At 43.5% G+C, this 16,731-nt stretch overlaps 3 protein-coding genes across 3 annotated transcripts in view; 2 read left to right on the plus strand and 1 right to left on the minus strand.

Annotated features, from left to right (window-relative positions):
- Positions 1-155: 155 nt before the first annotated feature.
- On the plus strand, positions 156-6,801 carry si:ch211-197h24.6. The gene is made up of 12 exons (XM_036539804.1): positions 156-259; positions 822-897; positions 2,503-2,527; positions 3,782-3,862; positions 3,973-4,112; positions 4,501-4,626; positions 4,704-4,749; positions 4,845-4,904; positions 5,059-5,507; positions 5,659-5,763; positions 6,084-6,183; positions 6,380-6,801. Exons 2-12 carry the CDS (start codon positions 823-825, stop codon positions 6,400-6,402), a joined length of 1,230 nt encoding a protein of 409 aa, XP_036395697.1. The 5' UTR covers positions 156-259; position 822; the 3' UTR covers positions 6,403-6,801.
- Positions 6,802-8,043: 1,242 nt separating this feature from the next.
- On the minus strand, positions 8,044-9,936 carry rbm12ba (RNA binding motif protein 12Ba). The gene has a single exon (XM_036539579.1). The coding sequence runs from the start codon at positions 9,934-9,936 to the stop codon at positions 8,440-8,442; it is 1,497 nt and encodes a 498-aa protein (XP_036395472.1). The 3' UTR covers positions 8,044-8,439.
- A 596-nt stretch (positions 9,937-10,532) lies between these two features.
- tmem67 (transmembrane protein 67) overlaps positions 10,533-16,731 on the plus strand; it is a 15,844-nt gene continuing 9,645 nt past the window's right edge. Inside the window, exons 1-10 of the mRNA XM_036539055.1 lie at positions 10,533-10,816; positions 11,181-11,272; positions 11,543-11,633; positions 11,825-11,924; positions 12,119-12,188; positions 12,745-12,813; positions 13,477-13,539; positions 14,226-14,380; positions 15,461-15,569; positions 15,863-15,949. Coding sequence (XP_036394948.1) covers positions 10,624-10,816; positions 11,181-11,272; positions 11,543-11,633; positions 11,825-11,924; positions 12,119-12,188; positions 12,745-12,813; positions 13,477-13,539; positions 14,226-14,380; positions 15,461-15,569; positions 15,863-15,949 — 1,029 coding nt within the window. The 5' untranslated portion in view covers positions 10,533-10,623. The remainder of the gene's footprint in view (positions 10,817-11,180; positions 11,273-11,542; positions 11,634-11,824; positions 11,925-12,118; positions 12,189-12,744; positions 12,814-13,476; positions 13,540-14,225; positions 14,381-15,460; positions 15,570-15,862; positions 15,950-16,731) is intronic.

Consider the following 16,731-nt stretch of genomic DNA (forward strand, 5'->3'; position numbering starts at 1 on the left):
CGTTTTATGCGATTGTACTCTAACTCACTCAATATTTAAAATATCTCCAGATGAGCTGTTTGATCTCATCCCGATCGCGGTGAGAAAGCATGTTTCGTGTGCTTTCTTTCCGGAAGTACGTCATGAGGTGGTTGATAGGCTTGCGGGGTCGACCGACGACCATCGTTGTTTTCAGAACGGAGAGGTGGAAAGAGCAGCGGCCCTTCGCAGCTATCGCTTCGCTATTGTTTGTGGTGAAAACCGAAAAATAATCAATCAGGTAACAGCAACTACGGACAGTTCTAATCGTAACGGACAGTATTTCTTGCAAAACAGTGCTTCAAATTAAAACAGACAATTAATCTAGTTAGCTAAAGTCATTTCCGTCCTTATCAGACATGACTGAATAACTAGGATCGCATACAGTCTTTTTTAAATACGGTAACCTAGTTAAAAGTTGTTGGCTCAGTGATTGATGATGCTAATACTGTGTACTCGTTTTGTAGCTAGTTAGCTAGGCTGTAATGGGTATTTTAGCCCTTTTCCATCTAACCGTGTTTTTGCTTTGTTTAAATTCCGGACCTCTACGACAAGGCCGGAAACCAAGGCCCAGTCCCAGCACTGGGTGCGTGTAGCTAGCCAAATAACGTTCGCTAATTAGCTTTGTGATGCGGGGGCAGGTAGCTCTAACTGGCTTGGTTAACGAAATCGGGTCGCTTACCCTCTCTTTAAAACTGCTAGATCCGAATAGAAGAGATCATTAACCTGAAGCTCGAACGTCGCAGATTCGTGCGCAGAAGAAATTGTTTACGATGGCTATCTAACTGAATTCTCGTTCGCAGAATGGAAGGTAATGCAGCTAGTGCGGGTAACGCGGGTCCCCCACCAGCGAAGAAATTTAAGAACGGAGGCATCAAGGTAAGGTTACCGCACATAATAAAAACGCATTACTGGGAGGATGAGTCGACTTCCTCCTCACCAAGACCTACAGACAGTTGAAAAGTCTCGTACACGCCACAGTTAGCCTCCCATCGCCCGAGGAAACAATCCGCAAGCCGCGCGTTTTCGCACGGCATAGGATGGCAGACTACCTTTATAGACATTGACCATGTGTAAACATGTAGCCAATGCTGTGTTTAGGTGACGAGCTAGGAACATAATGCGACATGCGTTTTGGCCATTGTACAGCGTGTCGCAGTGTAGCTGGTCACGGCTACGTATGAACACATTGGCCCTCTTGTATTCCAGCTCAGGCTTTGTTTTCTCTCACGCAAACAAAACCTGAGCTGCTCCCTTTTTAGGAAACGTGCGTTACATCCATTCATCAGAATCCGTAATTGAATCCAACGTAACTGCCAGCTACTTAGCTATGTATTGCGCTCCAAGAAAACTGAGTACACTTGCGTACATGATGTATTGTCTATAACATTGTTTTCTCTTGAAATGTCCAGACGCTGTTGAAAGGGTGTTCTGTGTCCTCTGTGCCTGGGGTACACTGAAACACTGCCATCTGACCTGATCCAGGTCAGGTGCACACAACTGTCTGATTGTTGGGTCATTTAAGGGGCCTGTGCTGAATGTGAGCATGGGATTATTGTGAGTTTTGCATCATTGTCAGTTATTGGCAATGTGCTGTCCCCCATGACCTTTTGACATTCGATCGGCACTTTTTGCCAGTTTTTTGGACTCGAGCACCATGTCTCACCTCCCAAATTACCACATTCTTTCACAGGAGTGGCTGTATGTTACCATTTATAGCCTGTTGGCGATGGCACAAAGCCGAAGGTTCAGCCTTTGGCACTGTATGATGAAAAAAACATCCAATTTGATTGACACGTTGGTCGATTTTGGACTTATGTGTTATCTAACAGCATATGAACTTGTACCATGTGCTACAGGTCTGAAAATATGTTTTGTATGTTGGTATTGCATTTAATGTATGTAAGCATGCCATCAGCTACATCCCTATGTCCCTACCTCCTTTGGCTTAAGGAGTTCTGGGGTACAATCTGATTGCAATGGGACTTCATGTAGTACACCACAAGATGCCTGGGGTGTGGGTTCTAAAGGTATACACCAGCACAGTGACCAGTGCATCATACTGTAGATGGTGTTTTAATGATCAGGGTTGTCTCCACTGAAGACACTGGCTGTGACCATGTTACGGTCACTTTCAAAAATGAGTTTGTGCACCAGAAGATCTCCCACCTTTTCCCCACTTCCAAGATGGGGAGGGAATCCACCTGGGGAGCATGAATGGTGCAGAAATGTATTCCCTTTTCGTTCCAGGATTAGCTACATGTAATTGTGAGACTCAGTAAATGCTTGGACATCCAAATGGTGGTGAAATGCGTGCTGGCGTTGACCCTTCCACGTTCGCCATCAGATCTACGGATCTTTGGGTCACTGCGGTTCCCTCCAGTACGGGAGGGGGCATGGCGCCCTGCGCTCACTAGAAATTTTTCACTAACGACTGTTTTGTCTCTCTCTCCTCCTGACGGTTTGTAATGCGTCCTTTGACAGAAAAGGCAGCAGCTCGGTGACATAGGTAAGTTCCACCACTGTACCACAGCAGTATTGTTCTTGAAAAGCTGCTACTGGGTGTCCTTTTGGAGTTTACCCTGTACCCTCCACTTCGGTGGTGCATAATTGCCTTGTTTAAAAGTTCTTGACTTGTTTGAGGCCTTTAGAGTTTCCTGGCTCTTAGAGCAGAATGTAACTTGGACCCCTGTGCTGCAGACTCACTGCTTTGCGCAGTGCTGTGCACACGGATTTCTCCAGGTGGCAACAAGAGGATTTATGTCCGCAAGAATGGGATTGTTGCATAATTCGGGTTAAATGGTGCTGGTTTGTTCCAGCACCATGTAGATTAACCTGTGACTAAATTTGACTTTGAATGAACTGAACAACATTAGAAACTACAACATGGCTTCTTTTCATGACACTGTAATGTTGCATCCTAAAAGTCAAATTCCCCTGGGTCTTGGAGTTGTCCATTCCCAGCATGGCTGTTGTGTTGAACCCTATTGGTAACATACTGGCTCATTGCTGATAAGGGGTAACCCGGTATGCACAGAGAAGGTCCTGCGGCCTTATACTGGACGACTTCGGTCTGCTGTGTTTCTCGGGAGGTTTGGTGCAGTGAGAGCTGGTTGGACAGAAGCTTCACGTTCCTGTCCAAAAAGGCCTTCCCACACACAAAGACGAATGCTTTGCAGAGCATAGTTTGTCCAGAGCTTGGTCTAGCCTTTCTCAAGATGCTCGGGTAGGCCGGGGGAGTGTCCCTTTGGCCTTCCTTACAGCTGTGATTGGATGAGGGCTGATTTGGGGTTTCAAGTGCAAGCCCCGTTGCCCAGCAGAGCCCAATTATGAGTCCTGCACTATTACAGTTGCAGGCTGTGGGGTTATATCGGCTTGTTATGGCAGCTGTCATGCCATTGATGGACTGTTGAGTTTTTAAATGTTGTTCAGTATACAAAGGACTTTGGTCCAAGTGAGAATTTCATACACCAGCTGGTGGCACATGTCTGATCCTAGATGTGGATCAGGGTTCAAACATGAATTCATGTCAGATCTGCTGTAGCAATCCTTCAGCCTTGGCAAACCTTGAAAAGGGTCATGCCAAACTACCTGAAGTAGCTGAACTGCTTTCTCAAACTGAATGTTGGGCTCTTGAGCCAATTGCATCCTGGTCTCACTGGGCACGTGACCCCTTTGGGTGCCTGATCAGGGTTTCAGCCATAGATAGACCCTCATCACAGGCATCTTGGGCTTTTCTGACCCCCTTTTGTGTTCATGACAGTGTTTACAACCAAAAGTGGTGCCATCCAGACCATCCCATCCCTGGAGAAGAGGCTGGCTACAGTGACTGAACCTGTGATTGGTGAGTTGCATTTGACCACACCCTTGGCCTTGTGCCCTCAAATACATGTCCAGTGTACACTATCCCTCATGGGGAGCATCTTTATTGATGCACTGAGTCTTGTCGTGCAGGTCTGCAGTTTGTGTGGGAGTACCGCAGCCCCAGCAAGTCCGTCCCTCCGCACTACCAGTGCAGGCTGTGCAAGGTTCAGAGGTTGCAGAATGAGATGCTGGCCCATGTCAAGGGCTGGAAGCACAGCTTCAGATACATGGTAAGTTACACTCCAGCTGAAGGGAGACCAGCATTTATGAATTGGGTCCAAGGCAAGGCTCCAGCACAAAATATAAATCAAATATTTTTTCAATATGTACCCAGTGCTTGTATGCAAGATTTGAACTTTACAAATCATGCCCTGTCCTATTATCAACTTCAGACTTCACACTTTTGATATGTATAACATTTTAATTTGAAGTTCTCCTTTTAACAGCACTGTTAATAAGTAGTTCAGTGTATGCTTAAAAGCTGGGTTCTCTAACAAATGGCTACATTTTGAGTTTGTCACAATCCCGTAAAGGCCTGAAGCAGATTTTTGTGAAATTTTGTGAGAACCCAAGAATGTGTTGGTTGGAAAGCTTGTAACCTTTTGTTCTTTGTTTTAGAAAAAGAATCATCCCGACAAGGTTCCCCAGGAGGAGGAGGAGGCGGTCAAGGACCCGGCAATACGCAAGGCAGCCAAGGAAAGTGCCGCAGAGGTGGAGAAGGCTGAAGGAAGGGGGAAACTTAAGGTACAGATGGGGCCTTTAAATCTTGCATCTTGAATGCTGCTTGTTGGGACACCCACTCATATGGTCCTGTGTTTCAGGTATTGTTGAAGGAGCCATTTGACATCGCCGCTTTCCAAGGAATGCGTAAGTTACCCACCCCAAATGTTCGCAAGAACTTCAGCTAATGTTTCCCAGAGATTTTCACTGCTTAAAATTCTTTCTCTTTGTCCATATCACAGGGTCTGCTATGATGAAGCCTAAGATGGGCGGCCCAGCTGGCCCAGTAGGACCCAGCCCAGGTAGGTAACTTTAATGGGTTTTTAACCAAAGATGGTTTTGTGCTGCAACAGTGTCAGCTGGACGTTAATATTTTTTGCAACACCAGCCAAGGCATTCCCTCTTCTGGTTCAATTCTTGTTTGTCAATGATGCTGTGCAATGTTTGTGTTGATAGGCCGGTTCCCAGGAGGATTCCCAGAGCCCATGTTCCCTGGAGACTTCCCTCCCCGAGGCATGCACCCAGACTTCCCCATGGGCATGCCCATGCGGAGGCTCCCTGGCGACATGCCCATGGGCGGCTTCCCTGACAATATGCCCATGCAGCGCCATGGCGCCAGCCCTGGGCGCCCCTTCCAGGGCAGCATGCCCATGCGGATGCCCGGCGACGACATGGCTATGAAGATGCGGGATAGCGACTTGGGCATGAGGAGGTACCCGGACGAGATGCCTATGAGGATGAACAGCGATGGCTTCGGCATGGGCCCACGCAACGCCAGCCCCGGGCGACCCTACCCAGATGAGTTCCCCAGCAGTGGGCTCGGTGGCTCCAGTGACAGGATGATGTCAAACATGCCCAAGGGCCCTGAAGGCAACAGTCATCCCGCCACTTTGTTGAAGTACCTGGTAAGGCAGCAGTTGAACTGTCTTGAGGCGCCAGCATGTTAAATTGATGGATAATTTCCTTGAGGCTTTCTTCAAAGGTCAAGTTGCATGAAAAGTAGGGTTGATGTGAAAGATTTTCATGGTTTTAATGTAGCAGGAATTGTCTCTACAGGACACATTCCGCATTGAGAATGAAAATGACGCCCAGTTGGTGCTGAAGGTGACTCAGAAACTGACAGATCTCCTGATGGAATACCGGCTCAGGAGCGTGTCATCGGTAAGGTGACATCACAGCAGACACTAAATGTAGAGATGTTTTATTTAAAAATTTATTTTTGCTCTTATTGGGGTGAAGTTGGTCTTTACCACTGTATGCAAGTCACAATATAACCATGGCCCCATTTTACGTGTTGGCTATACATTGACTTTGCTATACGTCTTTGTGGGTCAGAATGAATCAGTAGAGTGAATTCCCAGTGCATGGAAAATTGATACGTGCACTGCAGTCACATGGTTTGCTCAAAGAACAAATCACTCACAAATTAACACAGCTCTGATTTACTATCTTTGTTGCAAACTCCATGGTTCTTTTCTTAGGGCTCCACTCTGAAAAGCACTTCTAACTCCATGAGCTCCATGAACTTCTCCAGCTCCAGGTTACCAAGTGGAGGAGATAGGTACTCTGGGAATCTGTCAGGTAAGCCAAGATAGAACCAACTTACTTCTATTTGGATACCGCAACAGTTACTGGGGTCACAGACTTTTTAGAACCAGGGGAGCTTTGTTGTGCCCGGAACTTCTGCCAGCCTGTGGGTTTAGGATGCTGATGCATTAAATCAAAGTTGTTTTATGCAGGACCATTGTGTTAATGCAATTATGTTATGTATTTAAAGGGCCATCCAGATTCTACAACTGATCTCAGCCATTTCAGCAACCAGAGCCAGAGGATTTACCCCTCCCCCTCCTTGGGACTGGAAGAAGCTCTGCATGCTTATGTTCAGAAGGAATATTTTCCCTCCATATAAACAATCTTCCATGTTAATAGTCTTGGCATTTATAAAAACTTGTACTTGTTAGTACAATTTTTAGGTGGATGGCCTTTATGCTCTGAATTTGAGTTGGACCAAAATTATATCTCCTGAAACTTACATGATGACTCTGTAGCTTGGTTTAATTAATTACAAAGATAAGACTGATTATGTAGAAAATAAGACCCAATTTTGTGACACTTTTTGCTAAATCAGAATCAAGTATGGACATGTCAGAAATTAGACATTTAATAATCTTACAGTATTTGTGGTGTAAGTATTTGAAAATGGGGTATTGATGTTGCAGTGCTGTATTCTTTTTTTACTTTGGAATGATGTCATAGTCCCTATTTTCTACTTTCAATAAAAGGTTCACCCTTTGACTTGTGTGTACTTTATGGAGCAGTATTCCACCCTGGTTTAGTACTAACCAGGCTTTTGTATTGAAGGAAAAACCACAGCTGCTCAGGATTACTTACAATGAAGTTGTCAGACTTACTGGACACAGGAGTACTGTTAACTATGACAATACTGGTAATTGGTAATGTTTAATGTGCCACCTTTTACTTTGCCTGGAGTGCTTGACTTGCTTTGTCAAAAGGTGTAATTGTAAAAAAATTTAGGGCATTTCAAAGACTTTCAAAAAGCCAGACCACACTAGAAAAATTAATCATTGAACAGCTCAAGAGAGCCCTAGCTGTCAATTATACATGCTACAAGTGACTATATGAACAGTGTGACATTCTAAAGCATCTGTCAAAGGAAGAACAGGCTCTGAACAGCACTTGCTCTACTACATTTGGAAGTGAGCTCAGGAGTACAATAATGGTTGGTATCCACATACTGCTGATGAAAATAAAGCAACTGAATCTCAGGAGCCACCAGTTGCCAAATGACAAAACGGGGATTTTTGTACGTGAAGAAGTGTACACAAGTATCTGGTGTACAAGCAGTCACACACTCCATGGTACTTGCCCATTGCTGTACCTTCCTCTACAAAACCGTTATTGAACTTGGCAACTAACACATAAAAAGCTGAACAGAAATACAGTTCCGTCAGTTTATTAGTAAAAATATCTTTAGAAAAAGAATCGTTACTATACTCCACCTTTCAGACAGCACTATATATGCTTTTTATAGTATTCAAAAGACACAGTAGACATACATGTAAACCTACACAGACATAGCACAAACAGCAACTGGAAGAGCAAAAAACAATGCTATATACGCTTAAAACTGGATACCTATGAATGGTACAAACAAGTAAGATCTAGTCAGCATCTAGAAACGAGTGAAATTTACGTGTATTATGTACCAACTGGTACGCAAAAGAATACATGCATGGTCTACCATTTAATGTAAATGTCTCACAAAACATACATTTGCATAAGGAGCAATTTTATTTGGAATTCACCCTTCATGCGGAAGTGCTCTTCCGCCGATCTTTGCCGATTAGGTTGTCTTTATAGCGTCGGATGAGGAGAGCAGTGCTATATAGATGATGTTCACAAAACAGTAAAGTCCATAGCATCCAAAGACCTCATGTCACACGCTCCAGAAATATAAGCCACAGGCAACTATTCGAGGGACAACATTGAATGTAAATAAATTCCAAGATTATAGGGAAAACGGCTGTAACAACTTACCTCCCCAAACCTATAAACCTAACCGTAACACGAACCATGTATTTTCAGTGCATTTTGTGATGCAAATAATTCTCACGTCTCCATGTTTTCGCTGCTCCTCCTGCTCCCACTATGAACTCAATGCCCCGATGAGTTACTTTAGCAGCTTCCAGTGTTGTTTACATTCTCCTTGTTGATTCTTAAGAACACGCATCTTGAGCAATGCATGTCAGCCTGCTAATCTTCAGACAAACTACATCTCAATACTGCTGGTTTTCCCCAATGGACCTGCTACCGCCTTCAGTGAGTCTTGTGCAACAAATCCTCCATTTGTTGTCTTGTTATACGCGTCAGCAGCACGCGTGTTCCAAGAAAGTTTTGCCCGTGCAGACTTTCAGCCATTTTTGCAATGTCCTCAGAGGCGAATCTCACCAGCGCCTCCCCAATTCCCATTCCTTGCCGATCACAAAGCAAGGTGATGTGATCTTGAGAAACGGGAAATTTACAGAAAAAATCTTTTACTTCTACCTTTCGGACGTCAGCTGGCAGATTTCGCACGTATATGTACGTTTGTGAGGAGTAAGATCTCTCTCTTGTTTTTTCGTAACTAGGTTGTTCATTAATAGCCCCCTCGATGTCTATCGGTGGAACATATTTGCTCGCCCTGATCATCGCCCTCATCTTTTCCTTTGTGATCCCAGAGACATTTATAAAGCGGGAGCCGAATTTGCATCCGTTAAGCTTCATTGCAGAGTAATAGTCATCCACTTGGTCGAATTCAATGAACGCCGTGCTGGTTCTGTGGCCCACTTCGTCTAACAAATGTAAAACCCTGTTGCTTGGGAGGTACGAACATCCAAATAACTCTTTAATCTGAGTCTTCGTTGTTTTCGGGGGTATATTTTGTAACATCACACAGAGGTCGTTACTAGGGGAGAGCGAGTGTGGTAGGTGTCTCTTCGGTGACCGTGATCTTGAACGATCTTCAGGACGCATTCTCTTCAGGCCGGGAGACACATTTCTCTGTCTTCCATTCAGGGACTTTCTGCACTCCTCGACCGCACTGAGCCAGATGTCCTCCGATGCCTCCCTCACTTTAACGCAATTGAATGCCATATTTTGGCCGTCGTATTTCAGCCCCTTTAAAGCATCTTGCTCTCTGGTGAATTTCACTAAGGTGCCATAGTGGCCACCAATCCTGACATCGACAATTACATCTTGAACTTCGAGTCCTCTGAAGAACTGGCGAACCTCGTGTTTAGTGACCGATTTTGGCAAACCGTGCAGCCTTAAGTAACGGCTGTTCTGGCTAGAGGTAGCCCTCTGCTTCTGTTGCTCCATAGGGATAGCGATATAGTCAGAGGTCTTCTGAACACTATTCGCTGGTGATATTGCCTTTGACCCCTCCTGTTCTGCATGCAGTTCTCGGATAGCTGAAACCAAACCGAGCAAAAAAGCTGCCGCAGGGTCAGATGTGCATGCTTTAACGATTTCTTCTGGTTTTCTTTCAGGCCCTTTTTCTGGGTATTTGTATTGTTTTAAACTGGATGCCATCTTGTTCTGCAACTCTGTCTTACTACTCATAAAGAGAACTACCCGCGACCCTCTTAGTAAGCTCCCTGAACGCTTTAACGCAAGCTGTGCGTCTTTTTCAGTTGCAAATATGATAAATGCTTCACCTAGACTTCCACCGATAATGTGTACCCCGCCATTGGGGATGTGTAATCCATCGAAGAATCTGCGTATATCCTCGGATCCCGCTTCAATGCTTAGCCCCTGCAACCGTAGGACTACCATTGCGTTCAACTTTTTTTCTCTTTCCCAGAACCAATTTTATCTGCTGGAAGAGAAATGAACATTTCGAAAAATCAATGATAACTGTTTTACTGAAGAAAATTAATACAAGTAAGCCTAAATGTAGCCTAATGAATCATTCTGGTAATTGTGTAACATGGCTACTTTGTGAGTAGGCTGATTGTTAGGCTAACAAAACACTAAATCTCAAACGACTTAATTTTGCAACAAGAAAATCATAACCCTTTCAGATATGCATTATCTTAATAATAAACACACTGATTATACACCCCGGGGCACATTAAACAATGAGCTATGTGCGCAGCCTGTTTAGGAAACAGGGAGGAAATAATGTGCACATGTACACATGTTGATACTTGGTCTAAAGCACGTCTTTTTCTCAAAACTTCGCTCGCCTGCTGATACTGAGTGCTTGGCAAGAGAAACACAATTAACATCGTACATGACTAACAACTTACCTAGAGAATAACGACGGGTATTCACCGAAGAAAGTTTTCTGCGTGCTTGCGTATAGAAGTCATGGAGTAGAGTACCTTTTCTACCCTGGTCGTGCACACTGCGTCAGCCCGCGGGTTTTCTGCACGATGGATGGGGGAGATGGGGGGGATGGGATAACGGAAATGATTGCAGCGGGTACAGGAAGACGAGTAAGTCCGCTTGCATTCTGCCATGGCGACGGGGACGCCACGAATGTTTATTTGGGTGTTGTTTTTATTTCTGTGGCTGAAAACAAATATTTACGTCTGTCAGCAGTTCACAATTTCCTTCCAGCAACCGTCAGACTGTGGTACAGATAAAATATTTGACATTTCAAGTTTGTCCTGCGTCAGATGTGGACCAAACCAAATAAGCAGCAAATCCGGTGAGTGAGGCTAGCAATAACGTTAGCTAGGTACGCTAACAGGCTTAAGTTTATAATGTGCAGCTTTCTTATAGCTAACGTTAGCTAGTGTAGCAGGTCTGTCTGAGTTGACAGCGTGAACCGTTTAGTTTGAGAACATATCGCTGTCCAAAATATAACATGCTTGATAGATAGGTAGTTCATGTTTGCGGATTCTCTTCCCTATCCTTGGGATTGGCCAGTCAGCTTTTAAATTTGAGTTTATTCGTGTTTTTTGTGTTACAGTTGTACAGTGATATTGCAACTACCTAGAAATTTCTTGTCGACAGTTCTAACCTATTGTATATTCCTCTGCAAATTAAATGTCTATGGCCACTTTCCACAGGCACCACGTGCGTTTGTCAGACTGGATTCAAGGTTCTCTCCAGTAATGGTGCAACGGTAACCTGTCAGCAGTGCCCAGCTGAAGCCAAACAGGTATTTGGTGTCTACTGATTCATAAGAGGAGAAACGCCAGAATATTCATTATGTATACGTCCTGAAAAATTTTGAATTATAATAATTAAATAATCATTCGATGTACACTTTTATGGTCCAGACGACACTGCAGATATATCCAAAAAGTGCATTGTGCAGTTAATATGGGAATGCAGTGGTGCCAAAAGAGTGATAAAACTACCTGATCATAATTCATTTCCAGCAGCGATAATCTAATTATAGCTGTGAAAATGACTGCCTTATTTTTAGGCGGTTACAAAGGACGGCTATGGGTGTATTCGATGTCCTGGAGGTTTAAATCAGGATGGAACGTGCCAGTGCCCCGCGGGGAGTGTCCTCGGTAAGATCATTTTATTTCTCGTGACTGCGACGGTTTTTAGACGCTGTGAACATTGCGCTGAAGACCGCTGCACACCCGGTAACTATGCTACCGCTCAGTGACGGAGGCACAAGCTTTCTTTCAGTTGTGTGAGTAGCGGCAGCGCAAATGGAAAAGATTTCCTCCACTTGATCCCATCTTCTCTGATGCAGTGGAGAGGGACGTGAATGGCAATCTTCTGGAGCAGGCTGTGTGCGAAAGTTGCAGCCCAGCAGAGCCTGCGTTCTCCATCCCTGATGCGACCGGGAGCAGGTAACGTTTCTCCATCTTTGTGTCCCTCCCCGGGGGGACAGTTTGCCACAGGACCGGCAGCGCAGGTGGCAAAGGAAACCAAAGACCATGTGCCACGACGGTCATAAAGTTACCGTTTTCCAACTGGGCGCAAATTTAAAACGCACACTCAACCTCTTAACTTCCTCATTATTACTCTGATACTCTTTTTGCAGGTGCCAAAGATGCCAGGACTCTTTCATCAACACATCCCTCTCCTGCACTTGTGGGCAGGGAAATATTCTTGTGAGTAGCATGCGATCAAAGATTAGGGCAAAACGTGCAGACAAGCGACCAAATGATCATTGATTCATTACTTGCTTCAGTGTTTCAGTGCTTGTTAAGTAACCAAACAAAATCAAAGACAAGTCCAGATTTTTATTCCTTTTTTGTTTACGGAGAGCATAGGACTCGTGCATAAAATGAGATAATTCATTGATATCGTTTTCCTGCCGGGATGCTGATTCCGTTACGATGAGTTATTAGTTACAGTTCAGTTATTCCACTGTTTGATTGTGCTAGCCACAACATACTTGAATATCAGATGTGCTTGAAATATGCAGCCCTACCACAAAGATCTCTGCAGAGAGTCTGGATATCCCAAATGCTTGGTTTAGAATCTATAAACACCTGATGCGGTGAGGTACTAAACTGGACTCAGAGCTGTTACCCTCCTGATAGTGTGGCATAAACTCCACAGTGAGATTGTTTAGGCGTGCTTGACCCATGCTTCTCACACCACTGAGGGTAACCCTCTGGTTCACATTCAGCTCATTGAGTTTCGTTTGCGTCTCCTATACAGGTAGGAGGGTTGTGCTTCCCCCTGAACAACCTGCCAACATCAGTAGTTACAACTGTCAGCTTTGCTCAGGTAAGTGCACAGTAGTTGCATTTTACTGCTCTCTGTGTGAACTGCGTGTTATCAAACGCATCAGCCATTGACAGTTTCCTGTGCTCTCTTATCTGTACATTGATAACTGTAAAGACATACCCAGTGTAACACAGACTGTAGTGGAGAATAAATCCTGTTCTTCTGGTTGAGCTTTTTAACTCAATTCAAGGCAATGGTACTTTATTAGGAGGACAAACTAAAGCAATAATGTATCTGAATGGAACTATACAGGCTCAAAGAAAACTATATATATATATATATATATATATATATATATATATATATATATACACAAGTTAAACTGATAATTGATAAACAATAATTAAATAATTACTTATGTGTGAAAGGTACATTTACTATTAATGTATCTGTCTAGCTATGTGTTTATCAATATCTATGTAGAGATATCTGTCTAGATGTATATTGTATCTGTATATAACATTATATGAACATTCAAAAAGTCAATATTCCTGCAATATTCCATTAATAATGGTTTTCTCTCGTTAGAGAAAGTACAGTATGTTGTAACACTGGTTGAGTTTGTTTCCTCACAACTGACTGATTCCAAACAGGAATTAATACGAGGCATTTCCAGGTGAAGCTGATTTTCCTCTGTTGTTCTTGAACTTCTCCCCCATACAGTCACTTCTTGTCCAGTCAGTATGGTTCTCCAGACACCTGCACTCCTCTGCTGCGGCCTGCTTGGTACGGTACAAGCTGTCTCTTTTGTTACGGCAAAGTTAATGGTGCTTGCAATCAGTGCAGTAGTGTGGGTGGATGTTTCTTTGATTTGTTAAGGCTTTTGTATCTCTGATTTTTTAGTTTAGTTTAAGTTTTAATTATGCTTTTGTGGAGATACAAATTATTAATTACGCTTTTTCAATTATGAATTGAAAAGGGCTGACACTTTTCAATTCACATTACATATTGTTGAGAAATTTAAGATAACATTCAATATAAAGTTTACCATAAAGCGCATTTATACTGCGATGGAAACAAGCTTAGATTTCTTTCATAAGTCAATAATGTCTGTTAAGTATTGTGTTCCTGTTTCAGAACAGACACAGTGTTTTATTTCATTGTTGTGAATCTTTCAGCAGAAGCAGTAATAATATTTTAAGTGTTCAAACACAGCAGCAAACACTGCACGTTGTTCATTGCACACACAGGTAGCGGTCTCATTTTAGCCAAACATATGCGTGTGAGGAAATGTGCTTTGTGCTTTATGCAGTTACTTACAATGTTTGTTGGGGTGAAAGAACCAGTGAACATGGCAGAAATAAACCAGTTAAACCCTTTCCAGACAGGGGTGTGTTGACTGGTGACTGTCAGTGGGGCAGGCTTGGGGCTGAAAGCCCTGGTGAAACCCTCGCTGCTTTGCACCTCTGCAGGTCTTCTCCAACCTCACCGCCTGCCAGGCCCTGGGCAACATGTGCGTGATGAACATGCACTCCGTCAGCGGCATCGGCAACGACGCGTGCGGCCTCTACAACACCATCTACAGGGCCACGGCTGCTCTGGGATCAGCGCAGGCCATCTCCTACTGGTGACACACCCACCGTTCGCTAACGCTGTAACCACTGCACATCAAAATGTAGAGGGGAAACACTGCCAGGCTGTGTAGGGGCAGTTCAAATGACAGGGACATTTCCCAGTAGCAGTTTGTTCATGACTGCTTTGTGTTGGTTTTGGGAAACTATGTTAATGGTAATTAGGAATGGATCAGTGATGATTTGGGTCTAGCAGGCCAACACATGGGTGTTGTATGGTTTGTTTAAGCTGTTAAGTAGAAGGACATTTCTCCCAAATTTATTCATGGTTTTGGGGTCCAGTGGGGCCATATTATTTTTGCCAACATATTATTGATACAGGGCGCATCCAAACCAAGGTGTGCGTGTACTGTTTGCAAATTATCTACTAAAAATTTTTTCAATTTAGTGGTCTTGGTCAGCATTGTCCAGCAGAGGTCACTCTCCTGCAGGGTTTTAACGGCTTCATTAAATCTGTCAGAATGATTACTCATAGAGCATTTTTAATAATGTTTAGTTGAATTGTAAGCAAACTTTGTTTCTGTTATGTAGGGCCTTGCTCCGCCCTCTTTTTTTCATTTTTTAAATGGAAGAGATGGTTGTGTGGGATGTATAAAATAACCATGTGACCATCCTCAGGCATCTTGGTAAGCAATGTGTGTTGCATAGGAGTCACATCAGAGCAAATGGGAAATTTAGTAATATATCTTGATATGATGATACCCACGCCAGAAAGTGTAATGCACTCATTCACATTTTTGGTGATTGTTGTCAAATAGAAAATCGAACTTGGCCCCTATTTTGTAAACACCTACATTCCATTACATTATTTGTTTCACTTATCTAGAGGAACTTGCATAGTTTACATATCATCCATTTATACAGCTGGACATTTGCTGAAGCAGTTCGTACACAAACAATCCAAACAGCAGCCTTATGGTTCCAGTGTACCTGATTGAAAGGCTTCAGTGAAGCACACAGTTGTGTTGTCAGTCTAAGGCAGTGCAGGAAGATCAGGGGCAAATGTCAACTGAAACCTGTTTTTTCTTTTCTTTGCTGAGTTTTGCCTAAAATTCCTGCTCTGTCTGTGACCCCAGGAGGTCGAACCTTCCGTGGCTGTTTTACGGGGACCAGCCTGGCCTGGCGTCCCGGGTCCTGAGGACGGACGCCCTCCCAGCCAGGTTCAGCTTCAAGGGGGCCAGCAAGGTGAGGGGGACATGGAGGCTGATCTGAAACTTCAACACCTCTATCTCAGAGTGACTTCCATCAATTCCATTGATCTCTCCTCCATTTATGGTCACAAATTACAGCCCTCTTTGCAATGACTGTCTCAGACAACATTTTTTGTGTATAAGAAATCAGCAAGTCAAGCAAGTTATTCTTATGCGCTTGTGTTTGTTTTCTCCCCTCATTTCTCAAGTTCTGTCTTCTCCATGTTGCAGCATCAGTTGCGTAACACACCAAGCTTACTCTTGTCTGTGTGCTGTCTCTTCCCACAGAATACAAATATCAACTTCATTGCTGCCGTTTACAATGCTAGAGGAGACTTTGTAAAGTGGGAGAGTGCCGGTGGAGGCAGTTTACAGGTAAAAATGCTCACAAACTCCTACAAACCCTAACCCTAGCAGTAGCCCTAACTCTAACCCTAGCCCTAACCATAACCCTAACCCTAACACTGGACCTAACCTTAGCCATAGCCGTAGTGAACCCATTAAATATCCACACTCAGGATTTTATCAAATGACATGAGGCTAAACATCAGTGAAATGTTACAGTATTCTGGTGACAACCTTTATACACCTGATTCTAATACATTTTCATAGGTGCACAATTAGAGAAGAGTTTCCAATCAGCAGTTGTTTTTGGTTATTACAAATTTTTATCCTAGGGCAACAAATCCAATACACATTCTAATAAAACTGAACTGCTTTCAGCTCGCAAGTTAAGACTGAGATGTACAGAATACAAGTCTTTAATGAGTGCAGTTAGAGAAATGCATTTGATTTATGCACCTTTCCAATCATTCCTCTTTTTAATTGATATACTGAATAGGACTATTAATAGGACAAATTAGCCTTGCCAGCCTTTTGCCAACCAAAAAGAATACTGAATGTAGTGAGTGAGTGGTAACTATGTCAACAACTCTTTTGTTTTCAAACTAGTGTTCCCAAAGCAACCATCACTCCCACAGTCCTGTTAGGTTGGCACAAAGAGGGCACTGTTTCAAGGCAGCGCGCCCTTTGCTAAACCTAAGGGCTGTGAAATCAGTCGGGTACTTATAAAATAAAATATCTGTAAACCTGGATGTCCTCTGTTTTATAACCTGTGAGCATGCATTCATCTGAAAGAGAAGTGTCTTACTTAAGAA

Source organism: Megalops cyprinoides, chromosome 10, assembly GCF_013368585.1.
Source record: "Megalops cyprinoides isolate fMegCyp1 chromosome 10, fMegCyp1.pri, whole genome shotgun sequence".
Classification (NCBI taxonomy): domain Eukaryota; kingdom Metazoa; phylum Chordata; class Actinopteri; order Elopiformes; family Megalopidae; genus Megalops; species Megalops cyprinoides.